Here is a 25752-nt window from a genome sequence, read left to right as displayed (position 1 = left end):
CCCCTGCATCTAAAATAAAAGCTGAAATTATAAAAATAAACACTTCTTCAAGTAAAAAAAATTCCCCAAATTTGTTGTAAATATTTCTCCTAATGTGTTTATGTTTTGTACCTCATGCTGTTTTAATGTATTGTAATATTGCTAGCCAATAAAATAAAAATTGACCCAAAAAAGAGTAGATGCTTAAAAATCTTAACTGTGGAAACTTTTGTCCAAGTAACGGAAGGCTTTGGTTTTCCTATTGCCTCACAGGGGAACACAGCGTCCGTTTCAGCAGTGACAAACACAGTCTGTGGGGACTTGGTGAGGATTTGGGGCTTTTCCCCAAGAGGCCAGAATTTGGATGCAGGCAGTCCTCCTGCAAAGAAATTTGAGCCGCTTTGGTGGATGCTTCCTGAGGACTGGACAGAAGATGTTATAAAGGAGAGAGAACTCTGGGTGGATGAGACCATAGGGATATTCTGTAAGTTAGTTGGGGGTGATACCATGGTCCATGGAGTGTGCAACAATGGAGGTGCCAGAAGGCCAAAGTCCAGATGGAAGGTGCTATGGGAATATATCCTGTTGTAGGAACCTGGATTAACTTTTCTCTCTCTTGTTACTGGGACAGGAGAAGAGGGTATCTGGGGTCTCTGGGTGACTCTCAACTGTGGAAAAGAAAGAGTCCTGTTGGTAAAGAAAGGGAGTCTTCCATTGGAATAATGAGAAATTCTTGGACTGAGAGGCTTTCCAACTGAGTTTCTTGCCTCAGGGATGTTGCTATTTCCAAACACTTTGTAGTAGCCATTGGATTGGTCAGTTCTTAGGTCAGCAAACTTACTAGAAATGCTGGGTTTGGACATGTGTGATAGGAGAGGAGTTGTACTTGCTAATCTTGGAGTTGTAAACTGTTTGCTCTCTGGCAAAGACCTAGAAGGATATGTAGTTATTTCTGGTTTGTTGGTCCCATGATGAGGTGGCTGGAAAGTTACCAAGTATCTGGAAGTGCTTTGTGTGGACATTTCAGGCAGCCTCACTGTTGCTGTTGGTAGGATGGGTTTGGCAGGGATTCTGGTTAGTTGATGAGAAGCATGAACTCTTCCATCCTGGTGGTGGCTATCTGGGCCACGTGTTAGACTCCTACTATCAAATACTTGCTTTTCCAATTCAAGCTTTGTAGACAAGTTAAATGCATCCTGGTCAGAAGATGGTGTTGATAATTCATTTGGCCCTGACATATGCTGTGTTCCTTCATTGTTCACTGGGGTTGTTTCTATTTCTGGATTCCCCATGTAATTCAAGAAAACATTTTCCTTGGAATCTTTACATATTTGAGATGTTCTTGGACTGAGAAGTTCTGCCTTAGTGGTGGTGGTTTGTCCCAAAGACAGGAGAATCATGGGAGGGGAAAAGGATGCTGGCTCCTTCATCTGGGCAGCAGTAGGGATGTGATTCTGTGGTCTAGTTTCAGAGTGGAGAATAGCCACAGTGGTTTCATGATGATCTTGACCAAGGGTGGTAGCTTCTACCTGACTTGAAGCCATCTCCACTTTTATGCTTGAGAGAATTGTGGAAAAAACAGCTTCTTCCTGGTGAAATGGTGTGGAGACTGTCACAGAGGACAAAAACTCAGAAGTAAAATCCACATCCTCAAGCTTGTTAACAAGGGGAGGGTCTGTAGGGGTTTCCCCAGAAGTGGTAACACGTATGTCTGTCTGTAGCCTCCCAGGCTGAGCTGTCCTTGAGGGATTCCAGGTTGGAATTCCTGGAAAGCCCACAGGAGAGGATTCTTCCTTAAATTCTCCCATAGTGGAGATGAAGGAGTGAGGAGCGAGAAGTTGGTGTGACATTAGTAATTGACTCACCAGGGACTAAAATGTCACTTTTATGTTTGTCAACATTTGTGGCAACATCATCCTCAATTTCTTTTCCATCTGATGTGGGTTTATACATGACTGGAAGTGTGTCTTGGACTTTATGGTAAGATGAATGTATTTTTCTGGTGGTTGTCATGTAATCTAAGGAATCATAAGGGCCCTCAGTTTTCAGAGAAACATTTCTAGGCAAAAGTGTAGTTTCTGAACTGGGAGTAACAATGTTTCTATGTTTATTTTCTGGAGAAGGGCTGGGCTTGGATGCAGATGCTCTTGAGCTCACTGTAGAAGGGGTATATCAATGTTTGTTTGGCCTCTTCCCGTGTTTTCTCCGTGGAGTTCCCTTTGATGTGAGCTCTACATTCTTCTCCATTTCCAGCTGTTTGGGGGTATTAACTGTGTTAATCTCCCAAGATGTAGGAACCAGAGAACTCTCCATTTGATTTGAAATCTTAATGTCAGTTGCTTGAGTTGGTTGAGTAGAATAAGTCTCTAATGCGGCAAAAGTTGTGGGTGGGGTTTGCTTGTGCCGGTGGTGGAATTTGTGAGGGTGTAATTTTCTCCCATTGGGTCTCCTTCGAGAAGGGTGAGTGCTCATGGTGGATGATGAAGCCACTTTTTGCCTTGGAGTTGTTTCTGTTGTGGTGTCTTTGTGTAGCAGGGTGACAACTGTGGTTTCCACAGGCTTCTTAACTGGAGACATACTGCTCATTATACCCAGTGTGGAGTCAGGCAAAGTGATGGATTTTCTCTCTTGGCCCTCATTCTCAGAACTTCTGGAGTGTGTAGGGTCTCCCTCTAGCATATTTCCTCCCTGTAGTGTCTGAGACATCTCTTTCATACCCTTTTTAATCAGTAAGGTGTCTTGCGTGCTTAAACTACTTTTCACAAGCTGGATGTTCTCTGTCAGTCCTTGTAGATGTGATTTGCCTGGGACACCTTGTTCCCCTACAGTAGAATCCTCAAATGTGATGTACTAGAGTCATTAACCCAGATGGTGGCGGTTGGAGTAAGGTGTGCAAAAGTGTATTCTTTTATGTTATCCTCATGTGGTTGTGAATTAGTCTCCAAATCTGGGTCAAAGTATTGCACAGGCTCAGACTCAGCCAAGGGGACAACAACCAATGGAAGCTCATACTCACTGGATGTGGGATATGGTGAGGATCCAACATCTGCTGCAGACCAACCCTCTGTTTCCATCTCTTCACGGGTGGGCTTTTCATAGACTGTGTCTAAGGTGTGCAGAGTAGGAGATGGTTCATAAGGCTAAGATATAAGTGTAGAGGCTGCAGTCCCCTTCAGATCGCCTTCAGTGGAAGTTATCTCCTCAGTCTTATTGGAATACTCATCAACAACTTCTTCCAGAGGTGTGCTTGTTACTTCAGGTTCAACAAGAATAACTCCATTGTTGTGGTGTTCTAGTCCCATGCTGGCTGAGGAAATGGCACTCAAAATGTGCTTTCCTTAACTGAGTAGAGGTACATCTGCTGAGGATTCTTCAGCACTTGTTGCTGTCTGTATTGGAGATGCCAAGGGGGGAGAAACAGCAGGCAAAGGTGGTGTGACTGCTAGGCTCAAGAATGGAGAACTTGTGGTTTTAATAATTGGGGATACTTCTGTGCCTGTAGGGAGATTTTTCCCAAGGACTTTGGCTAAAATATCAGCCCAGTGCTCCGGATTAATCTGTTTGTTTGCCATGTTTATCCTTTGTCTCGATTCAAACACTCTGAGACCTTCTGCAACACTGGTCTCTGGTTCTTTTTCCGAATGCTTCCAGAGTTTCAGCTTTCTTCTCCCTTTCTTGGCTTTCTTATCTCCATTGATGGCATCATCCTTTGTTTTGAAGAACACCTCTTGGTGCTTTGGATGTATAAGTCTCCTTGAAGTGTTCTCTTCATCTCCTGTGCCTGAGACCCCTTCATACTCCACGATGTCTTCTCTCACTCTGGAAAGAGCCTTTGGACCTCAGTGTCTGCCTCTTTTGGATGGCGAGCCAGAACCTTTCTTGGTCACTGTGATTCCCACCATAAAATGGTCTGCCCCATGCTGGTTGACAGCCACACATCTGTAGTAACCGCTATCACTGACTTGGACCTTTGGGATGGAAAGAGTTCCATTTGGCAGCATGTATACATGTGATGTGTTAGCCAAATCATTAATTATCCTTCTGTTTGGAAGAATCCAGCTAAGGTGGGCTTCGGGTATAGCTAAAGCATTGCAAGGCAACATCACTGGCTCCCCTGGGTTCTTGCCAATTGTCACTGTGTCTTTCTTGGCTGGCTGAGTGGAGGGAGACTGCACAAGTACCCTATATACCATGCGGTCCATTTCATCCCTCACTTGAGCAGTGCACTGGTACAAGCCCGAGTCAGATGGCTCCATGGACTTGATCCTCAGCCAGCCACTGCTGAGAATGGAGAACTTGCTGTCTGGGTCATCCACAGGTGCTTTCAGGATGGAGCCATCTGGAAGCACCCAGAAGATAGATGGACTCTCAGAAGCTTTCACATTGCAGCTCAACTGGCATGGACCCCCTTCCAGGACAGTCTGATCTTTTTGCACAGCTCTACTAGGCTCAATCATTACCCAGATTCTGCCCTGAGCCTGCCTTGTATCTTTGGTGGATATTGTTTGAGAATACTGGTTGTAGTAGGAAAGTAGCACCTTCTTGGCCGTACTCTGAGGTCGGTTCAGCTGGATATCTATGGATGGCTGCATGACCCATTCTGGTTCTGCAAGAATCTGGGCTCTCACACCTGTGTAGTAAAGAGCTTCTTCATCGGCATCCTGCCTGTACTGGTAGCTGACTCTGCGGTCTTTGCTGAGCATGAGCTCTCTGTGTAGCTTTGTGGGAACTTCACTGTAGTATGCTATCAATTTCCATAGCTTTTCATAGTTTTCCCGGGTCATTGGACACTCAAAGTCCAAGGCAACCATTGCATTTACGTCAATATCTGGAGGATCTGTTTGCTTCAAGTGAATTTTGTACATATCCGTTGGTTTCTTGATGTCACACACCAAGTTCACCCTGTTCCCGTGCTCATCAGTCATATTCAAAGAGATGCTCCACTGGGGGAGTTGGATTTTCTCCAGGATGAGCTGGCTGTCACCATTCTCTTCTTGTTCTTGCTCCTCCTCAATACTCCTGCTCCTGTTCTGTCTCAGAGGAGACTCTACGGAAGGCTTCAGACAAGTCAGGTCCTTCAGCTTGTGAATCTCATGTTTGTACAACTTCTTTGGACTGAAGCACATTGCACACAACTGACCGCCTTCATAAGCTTTGTCCTTTTTACGCTTCAGAATTCCTAAAACAAATAAGCAAACAGACACTTAATAGGGTAAGGAGCCAAAGAATGGCACGCCTTGTACATGGCCAGAGGATAAAGCCTATGTTTGCGTCTTTATCACCCAGCTGTAATCCCATAAACAAGGAATCCTATACATGAGTTGCCTTTAAGGCTTCATGTTAAACCACAGTTTTAGTACACTGTGTGGTAACTAATGGATGCTTTATAACTGCTTAACTATTAATAATAATTTTTACTTAAAAATATCTTAAAATACTTGCTAACAGGTATTTAAAAAACATTTCTAAGTTAAAGAAAACAGCTTCACTCATATACATTATACAATGTACCTTCTGTGAAAGTTTAGAAGAATCTGTATAAATAACTGCAAACTGGGGAAACATTTCTAGGTAAACGGATGAATCTTTGCATGTATCACATCATATCTATTTTTTGTTGTTTTTCATCTTGATATATATACCTATATATATCAAAAATCTTTATATATATCTATCTCAATATATACAAATATGTATCTATCTTAATAGATATATATTTACATAATATAGATATATATTATAACTATATATATCTGTATAATATATAATAAATAAGATATATATTTATTGATATATCAATATATGTTTATATATCATGATAGATATATATCTATATATTATATTTTATATTATATAATATGTATTATATTTTATATTATATAATATATATTATATTTTATATTATATAATTATATATTATATTTTATATTATATAATATATATTATATTTTATATTATATTTTATATTATATAATATATATTATATTTTATATTATATAATATATATTATATTTTATATTATATTTTATACTATATAATATATATTATATTTTATATTATATAATATATTATATTTAATATTATATAATATATTATATTTAATATTATATTTATATTATATAATATACATTATATTTTATATTATATATAATATACATTATATTTTATATTATATATAATATATATTATATTTTATATTATGTATAATATATATTATATTTTATATTATATGTAATATATATTATATTTTATATTATATGTAATATATATTATATTTTATATTATATATAATATAAAATATAATATATTATATAGATATTTATCTATCATGATATAGAAACATACATTGATATATCAATAAATATATTATATGTAGATATATAGACATATATCAATGTATATTTATATCTAAATATATATAAATAATATATAAATATATATGGATATAAATATATAAACCCGTGAAAGCATTTTCAGGTAAAAGGAAGAATCTTTGGCATGTATCACATCATATTTACTTTTTAAAATTGTGATATAACAATATATAAATTTATAGATAAACATATATTTATAAATAATATATAATCAATATCCTTATATTATAAATATATATAAATCAATATATTTATATTATAAATCATTTATAAATTTAAATGATAAATTTAAACTCTAAATTTAAAATATATAATTTATATATTTATATATAAATATATAATTGATATGTATGTATCTAGGTAACTATATCTATATAACTATGTATTTATAAATTTATAATATATAATTTATATATAATCAATATGTATCTATCTAGGAACTATATATTTATAACTATGTTTATAATATATAATTTATATATAATCAATATGTATGTATCTAGGTAACTATATCTATATTTATAACTCTATAAATTTATAATATATAATTTATCTATAGTCAATATGTATGTATCTAGGTAACTATATCTATATTTATAACTATAAGTTTGTAATATATAATTTATATATAATCAGTATGTATGTATCTAGGTAACTATATCTATAACTCTATATAAATTTATAATATATGATTTGTATATAATCAGTATGTATGTATCTAGGTAACTATATCTATATTTATAACTATATTTATAAATTTATAATATGTAATTTATATATAATCAATATGTGTCTATCTAGGAACTATATCTATATTTATAAATATATTTATAAATTTTTAAATATATAATAATATGTATGTATCTAGGTAACTATATCTATATTTATAACTCTCTATATATTTATAGTAAACACTTCATGGAGTGTTTGCTTTTGAGCTCACATTATCCTCTTGGTCTCCTGGATATGAAATCCTCTAGAATTTTCTCCACCTTTCCGGCCATAACTTGGTATCAGTCACTGCTTCCTCCTCCTCCTCTGCCTGAATCTTTGCTGACTGGGTCCCCCTTGACTTTGTCCTAAGCCCCTTTCCTTCCTGGTTGGCTTCAGAGTCAATGGCCTCTCCCACATGTGTGGTTCCAATTACCACCCACCAGCCAGTGATGACTACCATATGTGCTTCTCTAGTCCAAATACATTCCCTGAGTTCCATACCCCATTGCTTCTTTGACATGTCTATTTATATAGCATGAAGGATCCCTGAACTGACATCTATGAAACAAACTTAGATTCTCTCCCTGCTTTAAATGTAAAGTCTCATGCCTATTCTATCTTGGTAAGTGATGCCATACTCTCTGTGCTTGGGGAAACTGGAAGACTAGGAGTTTTTTGTGAAAGTCCTCTGCCCACTTCTGCCCATTCCATTGGGAAAAAGCCACTCATACTGCTTCATCTATGACTCGGACAATTGTAAACCTCCTACCTGGCATTGCCATCTTTGCTTTTGCCCTCTTGGCCATGGTTTTCTGTGTTACTTTCAAAGTAAACACCTCAATTTGCAAATAGGATTATTTTTCACATCTCCCCCCAACACACATACACATACTCACACTCAAACTCATACTCACACACATGCATGCTGTGAGACAAAGCAGCAAACATAAGAAGAAGCATTTCACAAAATCCCTCGGCCAGCTGAATTTCATGGCTCAGCGAATCAGCGCAGCCTCTAACTGAATGCCCTGAAGATGACGAGCAAGATGGAGCACAGGTCCACATGTCTCTTGCCTGAATCACTGCACTTTTAGAAAAGACGAGTTCAATGCTCCTAGCCCCTGCCTCTCTCAGCACATAAGATAATGTCTGGCAGGATTAATGACTATGCCTCTGTAATCTATCACCAGATGTCCCCTGGCACCTAAACTTTTATAAGAATCAGCTCTAATGTAAATTCTGGGCACAACTGATGTGACTTCTGAGCATGTGCAGAAACTCCACCATCTGTGTATAAGCTGTGGACTGAAATATTGCTTTGGAGCAGTCTAACAGAAACTCTCTGAACAATTCTGGGATTGCAATCTTCAGAAAGTCTCAATATATAAAACTAACTTTATTACTTTAAATTATTGGTTTTTCTTTCACATACATGCAAATCTACACATATGCAGATGTACACACATGTGCACAGACACATACATGCATAGGCATGCACAGACAAAAACATGCATGTTTATCTTCAGAGAGTAGCAAAGATGTTCTTTGCCCAGCAAAGCTTTATGGGTCCACATCCATAATGTGAACAGGTTGAGTGACCATTGTGTGGAGACTTCTTGCAGGGAATGTGCAAATGTGCATCTTATCCTAAAAGCAATGGAAATCAGTTACACAGAGGTGTGGTCTAGCTGGATGCACATTCTGCAAAAATGTTCTCACTGCTTTGTAGAGACTGAATGGGAAACAGGGCTGGCAAGGTCATGGGGAGGCTTGTTTAGAATGCTCCCCTTTCCCACCAGATAGAGAAGGAAAGGAGCTTGATCCAGGTCAGTGGCTGTGAGAATGGAGTGGAGGAAATAGATCCAGGATATGGTAAACACAATGCAATCTGAGGTTGAGGATAGGTGGCAAGGTAGGGCTTAGAAAATTGGGAAAAAGGAAGTAGGAAAGAAGTGGGGGGAAGGGAGGGAGTGGGGAAGAAGGGAGGAAGGAAAGGAGAGATAGAAGGAAGAAAGGAAGGAAGGAAGGAGTGAGTGAAGGAAGGAGTCAGGGAAGGAAGGAAGCAAGGAAAGAGAGAAAGAAGGACAGAAGGGAGGAGAGAAGGAAGGAAGGAGTCAGGGAAGGAAGGAAGCAAGGAAGGAAGGAGAAAAGGAAGGAAGGAGTCTGGGAAGGAAGGAAAGAAGGAAGGATGGAAGGAGAAAAGGAAGGAGAGAAGGAAGGAAGGAGTCTGGGAAGGAATGAAGGAAGGAAGGAAGGAAAGAGGGAGGGAGGGAGGGCAGGCAAGAAGGAAGGAAAGAAGGAAGGGAGGATGGAGGGAAGGGAGGAAAGGAGAGAAGGAAGGAAGGAGGGAGGGAAGGAAGGAGGGAGGGAGGGCAGGCAAGAAGGAAGGAGAGAAGGAAGGGAGGGATGGAGGGAAGGGAGGAAAGAAGGGAAAGAAGGAAGGAAGGAAGGAGAAAGGGAAGGAGGGAGGGAGGGAAGGAAGGAAGGAAGGAACCACGACCTACTTTGTTGCAACTCCTACACATAAGTCCTGGCTGTTGTCATAGCTCTCTGGATCAATACTGCGCATCACTTCCTTGTCCATAAAACGATGACCTTGTAGCCATTCCTCCCACCAGCCTGCTCTTTGCCAAGCATCCTTTGTGACTTCCTCATGGAACATGCATTCAGAGTCCCTTCTCAGTCCCCGTTTCCCACATTAAGCTGCAGTCTAAGGCTGGCATGATCCTCCAGATATCCATTCCATGACAACCCACATCAACCTTATGTAACTGATTACATGAGCACAACATTTCACTAAGGGATAACTGCATTTGCCTTGGGGAATGGAGGTGTCTTAACATTTAAGTGGTAATGTTTAAAGTGTGAGTTATTGTCTCACTGATTGGATGCTCAGATTTCACCCAAGGCAAGATGAATAAGTCAACATAAGAACCTTCGAGAATGGACCATCTCCATAAAGATAAGAGTGTGCAGCTAGAAGTGGTCTGTTCTCTCATCTTACCTCTGGATTTTGCATCCCATTCCAAAAACCATCTCATCTCACAATCACAGGTCAATGGATTTCCCTGCAAGTAAAGATTCTCCAGAAGTGACATGTTCTGAAGCATGCTGGCAGGAAGAGTTCTAATCATGTTCTCTGCTAAGTAGAGGTGCCTTATAGTGGAGAGTCTGAAATAATCCAGAAACATGAATGTGGAGAAGGTGCTGGGATGCAGCTGGTGGAGCAGATTTCCTTCCAAATGGAGTAGCCTCAGAGACGTTAAGCCGTTGAAAGCTTGAGGGTGGATAAACTCGATCTTGTTGTGGTCAATGTGCAGCCTCATTAAGTTAGAGAGACCCCGGAGGGTCTGTCCTGTGATCACTCTCAGCTTGTTGTAGCTGAACTTGAAAACCTACAAGGACAGGGGAAAACAAAACAAAACAAAAGGATCCTGTTTATAGTTTAAAAAGCCACAACCCCAAACAGAAACCAGTACAGAAAGCTGAAGAGTAATGACATGAAGCATGTCTTTCATGTAAAAAAATAGCTGCTTTATTGATCATTAAAGAGAATGACATAATTTCCATTCTTTATTACTGGTCTTTGAGGATGCAATTGATGACACTTATAAGTGCCATGGGTTTACCTGAAGAGAGCTGAGGTCTCTTAAAGCTCCATCGGGGATACTTGGGATCTCATTGCCATGAATCATAAGTAGCTCCAACTTGGTCAGTCCTGCAAATGAGGCTTCTAAAAGGGCCTGTATGCTATTAAACCTAAGAAATAATAATAATAATAATAACAATAATAATAATAAAGATAAGAAATAGCAAACACTTAACTCCCACCTTCTCTAGCCAGCTCAAGAGCAAATTAGCACAATGGTGAGTTTGTTTATTTATTTATTTATTTATTTATTTGAGACAATCTTACTCCATCAACCAGGCTGGAGTGCAGTGGTGAAATCTCCCAGGCTCCAGCAGTCCTCCCATCTCAGCCTCCCAAGTAGCTGGAACTACAGGCACAGGTCACCATCCCTGGCTAATTTTTTATTTTAATTTTTGTAGAGAAAGGGTCCTGCTATGTGCCCAGGCTGATCTGGAACTCCTGGCCTCAGGTGATCCTCTTGCCTGGGCCTCCCAAAGTGCTGGGATTACAAGCATGAGCCACTGTACCTGGCCATGAAATAGTGATTCTCAGGTTATAGGGGTGCCATTCCCAAAGACATTTATCCCTTCATGTCCCTATTTCTGGGGTCAAGAGGTAGTGACACATATTTATTTGTCTTCAGTCTGCTAAGGAACATTCATGGAGAACTTGACTTGGAATATGCTGATGTGGTCAGGAGGCTATTTTGTGTCCATCAGTAGGATTTAGAATTCAACATCAGGCTGTTCCACTTGTCTCTTTCTTGGAAACTCTGTGCTGAAGCGACAGTAATAAAGAGGGACACGTGGCTAGCAGAGCCGGGAAAATCCACAGCATTGGAATTTGCTTTGCATATGGTAAGAAAGGAGACAGCTCCATGCTAAAGGCCAAATAGAAACATTGACCACAGACACCAACACTCTTATTTCCCATGGACAGGCTGCCATGTCTGATGGAAGATCAGAATTACTCGTAGACATGCTAGGTTTCTTTTTTGTTTTGTTTTTTTCCTGTAACCTGTCCTCAGGATGAATTCTTTTTGTTTTAAGTTTTTGGTTTTTATTGTTGCATATATAATTGCCAAGATGCTTTCTTGACCAATTTAGAAATTTATCATTGCCATATTGGTAATAGCATACAACAATGCTTAAACTGGACCCCTGGGTAAGAAATTTGAAAAATGAACAGACAGGCCTGCATGCTGTTACCATAAATCACTGTTTCTGCTGAGATATAACACATCTAGCGTAATATCATTGATTGCTTCTCCTTATCACCTAAATAAAAGGAAATCAATTAGCAGAGAACACAAGTGAACAGCTCATAGCTAAATGCAGAAGATGCCAGCATGGTCCAATTTTCTTACTCATATGTGCCCAAGCCTGGATGACAATTCAAAAGTCAACAGAAACACTGGGTTAGTTGCAATTCCCCTAAGACCCAGACTTATGAAGCACCTTTCAGCTACAAGTTCTTGAGTGCAGGAAATTTATAAGCTATACCCTGAAGAACCATTCATCTTGATTGCTTCAAACTCTTCAAAGGCCTCCTTTCATAATTGCATTATTCTCTTTAAGACAAATTTATACAAAGAAAACATCAGATGGAATTAGATTCATCCCACTTTATTGAAATAATGTTGTATAGATTTAATATGGTGTATGAGGAAAATATACTAAAAGATGATCCTATTTCCTGTTCATCATTTTCACTCATGTAGTCAATGAAAAATCATAAATAGAAGTTCTCTCTTCTTGATTACATGACATTTCCCATGCTTCTTTTTAGCGCATTACTCCAGTGTCTTGTCAGCTAAGTTTTGTATTTAACACTGGTAAGAGGTAACATATTGAAAGAATTGGGCTCACAGCTATTTGTGTACCATATGGCATGCTTGGATTATATAGAAGGTAGAAGACTTAGCTGGAATTGAGCCTTGTCCTCTTCATATTACTTTTCGCCCTTTGTCACCTAAACCCCATGAAGCAGGCTAATTTTCTACAGCAAAAACTCAGATTCAAGAAATTTTTCAGGCTAGGCATGGATAGGCTAGGCTCATGCCTATAATCCCAGTACTTTGGGAGGCTGAGGTGGGATGATCACTTGAGCCCAGGAGTTCAAGACCAGCCTGGGCAACATAGTGAAACCTCATCTCTACAAAAAATACAAAAATAGTTTGGTGTAGTGATGCATGCCTGTGGTCCCAACTCCTCCTCAGGAGGCTGAGGAGGGAAGACCATTTGAACTCAGGAGGTTGAAGCTGCAGAGAGCCATGATTGTGACACTTCACTCCAGCCTGGGCAACAGAGCAAAACTGAAAAGGGAAGGGAAGGGAAGGGAAGGGAAGGGAAGGGAAGGGAAGGGAGGGGAGGGGAGGGGAGGGGAGGGGAGGGGAGGGGAGGGGAGGGGAGGGGAGGGGAGGGGAGGGGAGGGGAGGGGAGGGGAGAAGGGATGGGGGGGAAGGGGAAGGGGAAGTAGAAGGGGAAGGAGAAGAGGCAGAGAAAGAGAGAGAGAGAAAGAAAGAAGGAAATAGAAAGAAAGAAAAGAAAGAAACAGAAAGAAAAGAAAGAGGAAAGAAAGAGAAAGAAAGAAAAGAAAGAAAGAGAAAGAAAAAGAGAAAAGGAAGACACAGAGGGACAAAGCGGGGAGGGAGGGAGGAAGGGAAGGTGGGAGGGAGGGAGGAAGGAAGGAAGGAAGGAAGGAAGGAAGGAAGGAAGGAAGGAAGGAAGGAAGGAACTTTCCAAACTTTCAAGTAATAAGGATAAAGGGGGTTAAACCACACACTGTTCCTTTCCAAAGTTTTTTTCCTGTTACCTAGTGGTATTTTGGTCTTAATAAAACAAGATGAAAATTTAAATATTCCACAAACACAATAACAACAACAATAATGTCCCCATTACAGAGAAAAGGAGACTCACAGAAGATGTTGAATGAATTCAAGAATATAGTCAGTGAGAGCAAAATCCAAGTATCTTGAGACCAAAACTTCAACCTGCATTCAGACACTGTTAAATGAGGTGGGAGAAGCTGTCAATATCTCCTTGACACTGTATTTTATTTAGTGAGTTCAAATGTATGGAATCATGGTGCAAAACTCCCCAAAAGATAATGCTGCAAAGACAAGTGAAATTCAAGGGCATGAAGCTTTATTTCATGTTAAAGACTATGAACCCCTCATTGGGTAAAATTCCAAGTGAGAGAAGAAAGAGGTGCATTTTTTCCAATCATCAGCTCAGCACTTTCCTGCAGAGTATAATAAAGTGGAAGGAAGGTGTTGACTATGGCAAGCTGAGTGGGGAATGGGGGTCCCAGTGTGTAGAGGTGAGATCCTTACAGATGAGATAGAACCAGAGAAAAATCTCTCTCTCTCTCTCTCTCTCTCTCTCTCTCTCTCTCTCTCTCTCTCTCTCTCTCTCAAGACAGGGTCTGGCTCTGTTGTCCAGGCCAGAGGGTGATGGCACAATCTCGGCTCACTGCAACCTCTGTGTCCTGGGCTCAAGCCATCCTCCTACTTCAGCCTTCTAAGTAGCTGTGACTACAAGCACACACCACCACACCTGGCTAATTTTTGTATTTTTAGAAGAGATAGGGTTTCACCATGTTGCCCGAGCTGGTCTTGACCTTCTGAGCTCAACTGATCTACCCGCCTCGGCCTCCCAAAGTGCTGAGATTACAGATGTCAGCCACCACACCCTCTAGGCCTCATGTTTTGAGGTCAGGCACACTTCACTTCACGTTGGCCGCTGGCTATCCCAGAGAAGTTACCAAGCTTTTTGGAAGCTCAAACTCTTCATTAGTAATGCTACTGAGGATTCTTTTTTCAGAGAGCCCTGTGTGGGTTAAAGGACATAATGTCTGCAGCCACTCAGACATTGCTCTGTGTCAAGGACTGCTACAGAGTTTCTGGAGGGAATAGGTAGACCAAGGCTGATACCAGGGAGATCAAAGGGAAAGTCACAGCCAAGCAAGACACAAAAAGAGACATGCTAAGAATTCGTGAGTTAAAAATGGCAACTAAAATGTAGTTAGGCAGGGGAATAATGAGCAATATGTTATATGAATAAAGACATTCAATAAAAACTATTCAGATATTCAAAAATTCATGCATAATATGAATAATGTAAAAATCATGCAAGAATCATAATTTTCATAAACATGTCCATTCAGTGATTCTTCTCAGAGACACTCAAATGACCAATTTCAGACCCGATTTCAGCTGACTCCAGAGTAGAAATCTAACTGATACATTTCTAATTCATTCTTTGCTACATTATCTTTCAAAAAACTTTTGCACCCTAATTCCATATGTTTCAACTCGCTAAATAAAATAAAGTGTCAAGTAGATATTGATAGCCTCTCCCACCTCAGTTAATGGTCCCTGAATGCAAGGTGAAGCTTTGGTCTCAAGATACCTGTATTTTACCATAGTGACTTTAAATTTTTGGATGTATTCAGTGTTTTCCATGAGTCTCCTCTCCTCTACAATGGGGACATTATTGTTGTTGTTGCTGTGTTTGCAGGGTTTTTAAGTTCCCATCTTGTGGATAAATGAAGTGTCAGTCACGCGTAATGACCATCCTAAGTTGCCACTATTATTTTTATTTTTTATTTTTTTGAGACGGAGTCTTGCTCTGTCACCCAGGCTGGAGTGCACTGGTGCCATCTTAGCTCACTGCAACCTCCACCTCCCCAGTTCAAGCAATTCTCTGGCTTCAATCTCCCAAGAAACTGCAACTACAGGTGCCTGCCACCATACCTGGCTGATTTTTGTATTTTTAGCAGAGACGGGGTTTCACCATGTTGGCCAGGCTGGTCTCAAACTCCTGACCTCAGGTGATCTGCTCACCTCAGCCTCCCAAAACGCTGGGATTACAGGCATGAGCTACTGCACCTGGCCACCATTCTTATTTTTAAGGGAGAATACCTTGTTTCTTCTTATTTAAACAAGCACAGATGATCTAGCACACAAGAGGGGGCCAAGAAACTCTTACAAGGTGGGTTTGCCAATGGCATCCTCAGAATTGTTCAGAGGTTTTTGTTTGACTGAAGGTTTTTGTTTTCCATGAGGAAAAATGCAATGCATGTGAGTGAGAAGCAAAGAGAGTCTAAATGTACTTTTCAGAAACACCGACTACAGAGTAGAAGTCTACATGGCAGTAATCATTGCTCAAAATGCACAGTACAAAAAGGAATGAAGCTCTGATACAGGCTATGATGTGGGTGACCCTTGAAACGTGTTGTTCACTGAAAGAAGCCTCTACAGGTCACCTATTGCAGTGGTCCTCAAACCCCAGGCCACAGAGCAGTACCGGACTGGTTAGGAACCAGGCTGCACAGCAGGAGGTGAGTGGTGGGTGAGCCAGCAAAGCTTCATCTGTATTTACGGCCACTCCCCATTTCTGGCATTACTGTCTGAGCTCCACCTCCTGTCAGATCAGTGACAGCATTAGATTCTCATAGAAGCACAAACCCTATTCTGAACTGGGTATGCAAGGGATCTAGGTTGTGCGCTCCTTATGAGAATCTAATGCCTGATGATCTGTCACTGTCTCCTGTCACCCTCAGATGGAACTGTCTAGTTGAAAGAAAATAAACTCAGGGGTCCCACTGATTCTACACTATGGTGAGTTGTAGATTTATTTCATTATATATTACAATGCAATGATAAAAGAAATAAAGTGCACAACAATGTAATGCGTTTGAGTCATCCGAAACCACCTCCTCCCCAACCCTGTCTGTGGAAAAATTGTCTTCCATGAAATTGGTCCCTGGTGCCAAAAAGGCTGGGGACTGCTGATTTATTGCATGACTTCATGTATATTAAATGTATATTGTATGATTCCATATATATGAAATGTTCACAATAGTCAAATTCATAGATACAGGAAAGAAAGTGGTGGTCCCCAAAGGCTGGAGGAGGAGAGGGAGTAGAGAATGACTGCTTAATGGATATGAGATCTCCTTTTAGGGTGTTAAAAATGTTTGAAACAAGATAGAGATGATGTATACACAATAGTATGAATGTACTAAATGGCACTGAATTGTAGCGTCTACAATAGTGAATGCCATGCCATTTGAATTTTACTTTAAATAATTGCAAAAACATTGTACAAGTCAGCTTTATATGTGCCTTCAGGATGTAGCTGGCTCTGAAAACAAGCTCTAATGCTTTTAGAGATGGAGAAATGAAAGGAAAAATAAGGGAGATGCTGTTTGAAATTCCCTCAATATGAAACGATGTCTGCTACAGATTCTATGTGCATGGATTCATCTTGCAATGCAGTCACAGCTATAATTTGAGCTTTGTGGGTCTGCAAGTTACTATTCTGGGTGGGTCAACCAGATAGGCAAGGGCTCAGCTCTGTTAGCAAGAAGGATGACTAGAAGGGTAAAAATAATGAAAAAGATCATTTCAGGTAATCGTGGATTTCATAAGAAAATAATTAAAGGACAGGAAGGAGAGTAGAGGGGTTTGGTGGGTCAATGCCTGTGGCAGAGCTCTCTGGGGAGCTGAGATTTGAAGCAGGGCTTCAGAAGCAAAGGGGTGTGACCATGTACAGGTCTCTTGGGGAAAGGCATTCCCAATGGAGGAAGACACCCAGAGATTTTCATTGCTTTATACAAAAGCTCACTGTTTGGTTTGTTGATCCTGATTAGGAACTTGGCTTTGGGTGTAGCTTCAGTGTTTCACTCCATTATTGGTTGACTTACTATTCATTCGGTTTCTTAACTCTCTGCTCCAAAATGCCTCATCTTATTTCCAGAGATTCATTCTTGGTCCACTTGGGCATGGCCTCATCATTTTAGAAGAATATTCCATGGTGGACAATTAGTTACCTCTCTGGTATTTTGCTGTTTGCCATAAAGTTCAGAGTTATTGGCCATCTTTCTATTCCTTAGACTCACCAAGCTTGCCTGCTTTATAGCATGGCCATTGACTTGTTCTCTATAGAGATGATGCTCAACATCCTGTAATGCACACGATGGCACCTACAACCCAGATTGATTCAGTCCTAAACATAAAGATTGCACAAATTTGGTAACCTTACCTTAGCATGTACAAATTTGTCTACCTGTCTCTCTGTCTGTATCTATCTACCTAACTACCTATCATCTATCAATCTATCTATAATCCTATCTCTCGACATCCTATCATCTGTCAAGCATCTATTATCTATCATCTATATATCAATCATATATCTATTCATCCATGACATCTATTTATCTATCATCTATTATCCATCCATCACATCCATCTTTCTATCAATCATATATCTATCATCCATCACATGTATCTATCTATCTATCTATCTACTATCTATCTACCATCTATTACCTATCTATCCATTGCATCCAGCTCTGTATCTGGGTATCTATCTATCCATCTATCTATCATCTATCTATGTACCTATATCTATTCCATCTATCTATCATCCTATCATGTACCTACCCATATACCTACCTTTCGTCTATCTCTATCATCTATCAGCTATCATTCTATCATCTGCTTATTATCCTATCATGTTTCCATTATCTATCTATCTTATATCTATTCATCCACCATATCTACCTATCTATCTATCTATCTATCTATCTATCTATCTATCTATCTATCTATTATTTTTCCATCCATCTATGTATCTAATATCTATGGCATCTATGTATCTAATATCTATGTATCCTATCTATCTATCTTCTATTATCTATCCATCCATCACATCTATCTGTCATCTACCTATCACCTTTCTACATATGTATATCTATTCTATCTATCATCCAATCACCTACCTATCAACATACCTACTTTTTATCTATCTCTATCACCTATCAGTCTATCATCCTATCCAGTATCATTCTATCATCTGTCTTATCTATCATCTAGTATCCTATTATCTATCAACTTATCTATCATCTATCTTTATCATTCTATCTATCAATCATTCTATCATCTGTCTGTCTCTCTGTCTGTCTTTCTGTCTCCCTGTTTGTCTGTCTATTGTCTATCGGTGGCTGTAGTTCTCAACCAGGGAAAAGTTTGTTTCTAGGGAACATTTGTCATCATGTGTAGAGATTTTTGGTGATCACGAATATGGAAGCAGGTGCTACTGGCATCTAATGGGTGAAGGTCAGGGAAGTTGCTCAACATTTTACAATGCACATGACAGCAACCTAAAACAAAGAATGATCCTATCCAAAATGATAATAGTGCCCCAATGTCAGTTATGCTGAGGTGAGGAGATCCTGCTCTAATCCTAGGTAATCTTTGGGCAGATGTGTTGTGTTTATTATTATTTAGGATTTTAGAACAAATCTGTCTGGAATGGTGAACACACAAAAGGGAATTGATGTCAGCGCCAAAATCCTTTTCCAGGCTGCATGTGGGTGGCTCATGCCTGTAATCTCAGCACTTTGCGAGGCCAAAGTGGGTGGATCACTTGAGGTAAGGAGTTACCTTGGGAGGCCAAGGCAGAAGAATTGCTTGAACCGAGGAGGTGGAGGTTTCAGTGAGCCAAGATAGCAACACTGCACTCCAGCCTGGCAACAAAGTGAGACTCCATCTTAAAAAAAAAATCCTTTTCCATTTCTTGGATGCTGAGATTTCTCTAGATACAGCAAGCAGGAGAAATAATGGTATCAGGTGAGTAGGTGAGATTGTCTGCGACCAGGTTACCTAAGAGCTGAGAAGACATGGGAAGGACTATGTTTTATTTACACCAAGTGCAAAAGGGAGTGATTGGAGGGTTTAAGGAAGGGAGTGACATGAATTGAAGTATGCGTTAAAACAGCAATGTTAGCCACTACCTGAAGAACTTGTCAGAGCTGGGCAAGAGAGGGAGGCAGAAATGAGGTGAATCCTGCAGAGAAATTGAGGGATGCTGGATTCACAACCAGGCAGTAAATATGAAAGCATACAGAACATTTCCAAATGTACTTAGAGGAAGAGCCAGCAGAAATTGCTGAGTGGTGGGAGTGAGAATGAGGACAAGCTTGGAGGGGAGGATTCTCCATGTGGGGGGATGCTATCATTTGCTGGATGGCAAAGGCTGAGAGAGACAGGTGTTGGGGAAAGAATTCAAAGCTGTATTTACCATGGGATGGTTGAGAATTTCGTAAGCATCTAAGGGGCGAATAGGGATCAAGACCACGATGAAGATCCACGATGCACATTCAGAGGAGACTAGCCAACCAACCGATGGAACAGAGCCCTGGGAGTAAATAATCTGAACAGAGCCCACGGGAGGCAGATCTTCAGACAGAGAAGATAGGGTTCTGAGGCTCAGTCTCTGAAATGGGTCAGAAACAGCTGGATGTTCCTCACCACATTTTACTTCAAGAGTGTGCTATGTTCTCATTCCGTAGTTGTGGTCACCAAAAAGGTCTCCAGATGTTGCCAAATGTTCTCCAGGGGCAAACTCATCCATTGTTGATAACTACTATCATAGATAGTATGTCTGCCTATGTAAATGTAAGGCAGACAAATAATAGATAGATATATAGATAGATAGATAGATAGATAGATAGATAGATAGATAGATAGATAGATAGAATGGATAGATGATAGAGATTGATTGGTAGAGATGACAGGTAGGTAGATTATTGATAAATAGATGATGGAGAATAGATAGGTAGATTGATTAATAGATGATAGGATAGAGAGATCAATAGATAGATGAAGGAAATAATTAAAGGACAGGAAGGAGAGTAGAGGGGTTTGGTGGGCCAAACCCCTAGAGATAGGTGATAGGTAGGTGATAGGCAGACAGATGAAACAAAGATTGACTGATAGATGATGGGTAGGTAGAGAGATAGATTGGCTGATTGATGATAGAGATAGAGGTTAGGTAGGTAGATAGGTGACAAGCAGATAGATAGATAGGTAGGTAGATAGATAGATAGATAGATAGACAGATATTGAGAAAAACAGACAGAATGACTCATATTAAAGCCATGGATAGCTGAATGTCAAAAGTAACCTAAGAATTTTGGTGACAACTATCAAAGTGGAGAAGAAGGGAAAATAGGAACAAAGGATCAATACAGGTTGATTTCCCTTCACATCTGAATAATTCCCCCTATTTGGGAAGGCACCCAAAGTCTGGGACAGGCTCCACATCAGCTCAGAAATGTGCCTGACTCTCATCTTCCCCCGATTGTTTTTAATGGGCATTAGAGAGCTTGCAGATGCAGATGCCAAGGGTGCCAGATGTGAGAATGGGAGGGGGGTGGTTATTCTGGGACAGACAAAAGCCTGGGGAATCACTTGAGTACCCCCTTTCAGAACCCGAGGGTATACATGTCCCCTTTTTGCATCCTTCTAAAAATCAGTAGACAGTCTGGGAAATTAGCACAACACTCAGGGAACTGAACCTAACTGGAGACTGGGATGACCCTGTACAAAGTGCAGTTCTGTGGCTTATTAGCCCCTTGGCTTACATTCCAGACTATCTTCATCACCTATTGATTGACAATCACTGAATATATAACCGACTCTATGAAATGTTTATGGCAGACAATATTTGCAAAATTATGTCATAGGTTCTGGTTAATATCACAAGGCAGAACTTAAAATAAAATGGATGAGTATGGGCATTGTCAAAGTTGCAGAAAGTCATAATCAAAACCAGTCTTTTAATCGAGGGAAAAAATATTTAAGAGTCTGTAAATCCATCTCTAGGTGGATGCTATGTTGTTGGTTCCTGAAAAAAAATATTTGGAAAGCAATTTTCAGAAATGCTTTTAGTCTGTCCAAGCAGGAAAGACCAATGCTGACAAAGAATCCTAAAAACAGCTGTGTGGGAATAGGTTTCATTAGCACTTGGCCAACAACTCCTCATTCCTTGAGAGTCTTATATTTTCTCCAGACTGTTAAAACACAAATCAATCTCTGAGTTTTATCTGTTAGACATTGCTCTTGCTTCAGGTTTTTTCCCCAACAAAGTCCAAGATGCTGGACTCATTACCTAATTTGAGATTGATTTTTCTGAAACAATGCTATTATAATATTATTAGTGATATTTTTCCAATAGTATATTAGTTCCTATTACAGATTAAACCAGATGGAAGGGATAGATGTTGATGCAGTGAAGTGATTCTCTAGGGTCTTAAAATTTTTCTTTTCTTTTTAATATTACAGAAAACTGTCTCTAGATATTACTGGCATCAATAGGAAAAAGAAACATTAACATGTTGGTATGTCTGTTTTATTCCCACATTAAAGTGAATCTTTATTGTGAGTTGTTTAAAATGAAACCATCAGAAATGGTGTTGTAATTTAGAGGTTAGTTATGTTTTGCACTTACAAAGTACTTCAGTTTAAAAATGAACAGGAAGAAAAGCATCCCAGAAACTGTAAATGACATGCAAACAACTTCAGAAGTAATAGTCTTATTGGTGCTGTAAGTCTCTGGCCATTAAACAAATCACCTCTTTGAGGGGGGTGCACACAGGGACTGTCCCCACCCTCATCTCCAGCCTGATATCCCCCTTCCCAACACACAACACAAACACACAAACCTGCTGTGCAGGAAGCACCACCATATACATACGTGTATATCTGCTGATGCAGATATATAGCAATATATATATCTGCATCAGCCCCACACTTTTTAGAAGGCTCCACCAAGGCCTGGCTGATGGTACCCCCAGCATGGGACCTGCCAAGGTGCTAGGTTTGAGAGATGAGGTGGTTAATCCCAGCAAGTGGGACCATGTGTTAAAATGGTTCATGTATAAAAAACAATTCCTAGACAGAGCCATTTTGCACACCAAGGGTGGAATAAAAAGAAGTTACAGTTAAAGCTTCACTTTCAAATATCACATGCGCTATCTCTCAGGATTCAAATGAGCTTTAGCAGTCAAGGAATCAACCCAAATATCCATCAATGATAGACTGGATAAAGAGAATGTGGTACATATAAACCATGGAATACTATGCCGCTGTAAAAAGGAATGAGATCTTGTTATTTTCAGGGACCTGGATGAAGCTGGAAGCCATCATCCTCAGTGAATTAACAAGGGGAAGAGAAAACTAAATGCGGCATGTTCTCACTCGTAAGTGGGAGTTGAACATTGAGAACACAGAAGCACAGGGAGGGGAACAACATACACCAGGTCCTGCTGGCGGGTGAGGGGTGAGAGGAGGGAACTTAGAGGTTGGGTCAATAGGTGCAGAAAACCACCATGGCACACATATACCTATGTAACAACCTGTACACTCTGCACATTCATCGTGGAACTTAAAGTTAAATAAATAAATAAATAAAGCAAATGGACTTTAGCACCTCTTCCCTTTTTCTTACTTCCATTACACAAGAAATGTGTCCGATAAATTACAAGATTGTAAAAAGGGAAGCTGGCTTACATGTTACTATTCCCTCCTCTGGCAACGCCAAGCTGTTTTCCCCAGTGAGCTATCATCATTGTGCTTGGATGTTCAGGTGGTCAACTCATAAAGTCTAACAGCATTTCACTGAGAAAGCTATTTAATGGTCTGTTGCCATGGGTTAGGGAAACTATCATCTTATTCCCTCAACGTTTCATTGTCTAATTCTACCACTGTCAATAGGGAAGTTTCCACCTTACTCCCTCAAAGCTTCATTCTCTGACTTTACCACTGTCGATAGAGAAATTTCCATCTTATTATCTCAGTGTTTCATTCTCTTTTTCTACCACTCTCAATAGAGGAAAGTTTTTTTTTTAACTTTGTTCTATAAGATGTCCAGGTACGTTTACAGTTATTTTGCATTGGCTCAAATCTGGACATTTTATTTTTATTAAAAGATCTCCATGGTGGATATTTCTCAGACACTAATTTAATCAGTTGTTCTGGGGATAGATGCTAGAAAGTAGCTAATACATTTTGTTGATGAACTCCAAATGATTGTTGACTATTAAAATTGCAGTTGAGCACCTGTAGTTCATAGCACCTAACACTTATGTCCACAAAACCTTCGTGCGTATAAAATGAAACCAATATATTAAAATTCTACCTGGCACACCACATCAAAATAGGTTTTAAAAAAGATGTTGACATTTTTAATAGCCAAAATCTGCAGGAATTCTTTTCCTGCCTTAAAGTCACAATTCTATCATCTACATGACTTATAAAATGGCACAGATGTTCTGCTTATTTTTATTATTCTTAAATCGTTGCTGAAGTCTATTTAAATCATCTTCGTATGTTTAAGTGTGTTTCTCATGCATTCACCTCTACAATATATTAAAGAAATGCTATCAAGGCAATTTCTCAACAGACTCTAAAGTTGTTCATGCTGCTTGTTAATAAACCTTACAGCAGTGGCAGCTAAGGGATATATTCAGATAATCATCGAAAAAGCTGCATTTAGCATAACTAAAACTTTTCCTCTCTATTCTACCCATCTGCAGCTCCATAATTGTCGACAGAGCTACACAGATGAAATGCACAAATGAAGTTAGGTAAATGCACATACACTCATTGCAAAACCAGATCAAGACGCACGTACTGACAGTGGGATGGTTCGGGAAGAAGGTGGTACAAACCCCAAACTGATTCTTTCCACATGTTTAGCAATGCCAGCGGGCACGGAAGCCAGGCATCGGAACGTGCAGTGGACCTCGCTGGGGACGTAGCAGGCACAAGGATGCGGGCAGGCCAGCGCCACTCGCGGATGGCCCCAAAGCAGGATCAGCACCACGGAGAAGGCCCCCCAGTGCGCGCGCCTGGGCATCTTGTCGGGGTGCCTGATTCTCGGATACCTGAGGTAGAACAACGAAGAGATGCGCTTATTCACAGGTAGCACCGACTAACTGTGGGCAATTTTTAAATTTCAATTGTGCATCAGGGTTTCAAGCTTCCCAGGACTTCACACGATGTGTTGTAGTGACGCTTAAACCATGGGAACTGAGAAAGATGAAACATGGTTTTTTTCTAAACTTTTCACCATTCACTTTAATCATGACTATAGAATATAGTCTTCATCCTTGGCTTGGATACTATGATTTGGAAATCTGTCTTGCATTCTGTAATTTGGGTATGAAATTGGCGGGGGGTGGTGGGGGAGACAGAAAGAGAGAGAGAACAAGAAAAAGAGAGGTTTGTATTTATGTTTCCATAATAAAAGAAATAATAAAATGTTGTGTTTCCGCATCCAACAACAACTCAGCCATTACATATTTATATACACAACAAACACACGCCTGTCCATTCGCCCAGGTTCTGAAGGAGGGAGAACTGCTGATTAAAAACTCTAAAACCCAGGCTGGGCGCGGTGGCTCACGCCTGTCATCCCAGCACTTCGGGAAGCCGAGGCAGGTGGATCACCTGATGTCGGTAGGTAGAGACCAGTCTGACCAACACGGAGAAATCCCGTCTCTACTAAAAAATACAAAATTACTTCCCAAGAAAACTATTTATTTTGATTCTTTCCTTTAATGATATTTCTCAAACCTTTAATTCTAGCTTCTTGAAGAGCTTAAAGAGGTATTCACTAGAAGATTCATCCTGTTATTTCTGGGTGTATTTACTATCCTTATTTTTTTGTCTTGGAAAAGCTAGAGAGTTTTCTAGATGATACAGAGTTGCTGTTAATCGGGGAGGAAGTCTGGGGGAACCTCTGATCATTCAATAAACAGGAAGGGATTGCTAATGAAATACATTCAGGCAAACAGAAAAAAAAAATGGAGTCACTAAAAAAATGGAAAACCTAGATTGCATCAGCTACTTCATTTAGAAGTGATCATTTTCTTCGTGCCCTGGCAATGACTACGTCATCTAACATTTTTGTCATCTCTTGAATGGCGTTCACTTAAAAACAGTGGCACACATGGGAAGTAAATAGGGATGCACAACAAACGACCGCCTGCCCATTCGCCCGGGTTCTGAACGACCACGAACTGCTAACTAAAAGTTCCAAGACCCAGGCCTGGCGCGGTGACTCAAGCCGGCCATCCCAGCATTTTGGGAGGCCGAGGTGGGCGGATCACCTGAGGTCGGGAGTTCGATACCAGCCTGACCAATAAGTGTAAGCTCCGTCTCTACTAAAAATACAAAATTTGCCAGTCGTGGTGGTGCAT

At 40.1% G+C, this 25752-nt stretch overlaps 1 protein-coding gene across 1 annotated transcript in view; it reads right to left on the bottom strand.

Moving 5' to 3' along the window:
• Window positions 1-24524, bottom strand: part of LOC129530428 (matrix-remodeling-associated protein 5-like) — a 39979-nt gene extending 15455 nt beyond the window's left edge. Inside the window, 6 exon segments of the mRNA XM_055377254.2 lie at window positions 198-1808; window positions 1810-2822; window positions 2825-5158; window positions 10072-10462; window positions 10697-10826; window positions 24220-24524. Of these exon segments, the coding sequence (XP_055233229.1) occupies window positions 198-1808; window positions 1810-2822; window positions 2825-5158; window positions 10072-10462; window positions 10697-10826; window positions 24220-24407 (5667 nt within the window). The 5' untranslated portion in view covers window positions 24408-24524.
• Between the last annotated feature and the right edge of the window lie 1228 nt (window positions 24525-25752).

The sequence above is a fragment of the Gorilla gorilla genome, chromosome Y, assembly GCF_029281585.2.
Source record: "Gorilla gorilla gorilla isolate KB3781 chromosome Y, NHGRI_mGorGor1-v2.1_pri, whole genome shotgun sequence".
NCBI classification, from domain to species: Eukaryota; Metazoa; Chordata; class Mammalia; order Primates; family Hominidae; genus Gorilla; species Gorilla gorilla.
Note: the sequence above shows the minus strand (reverse complement) of the source record. Positions and strands in the feature narration are given on the sequence as shown.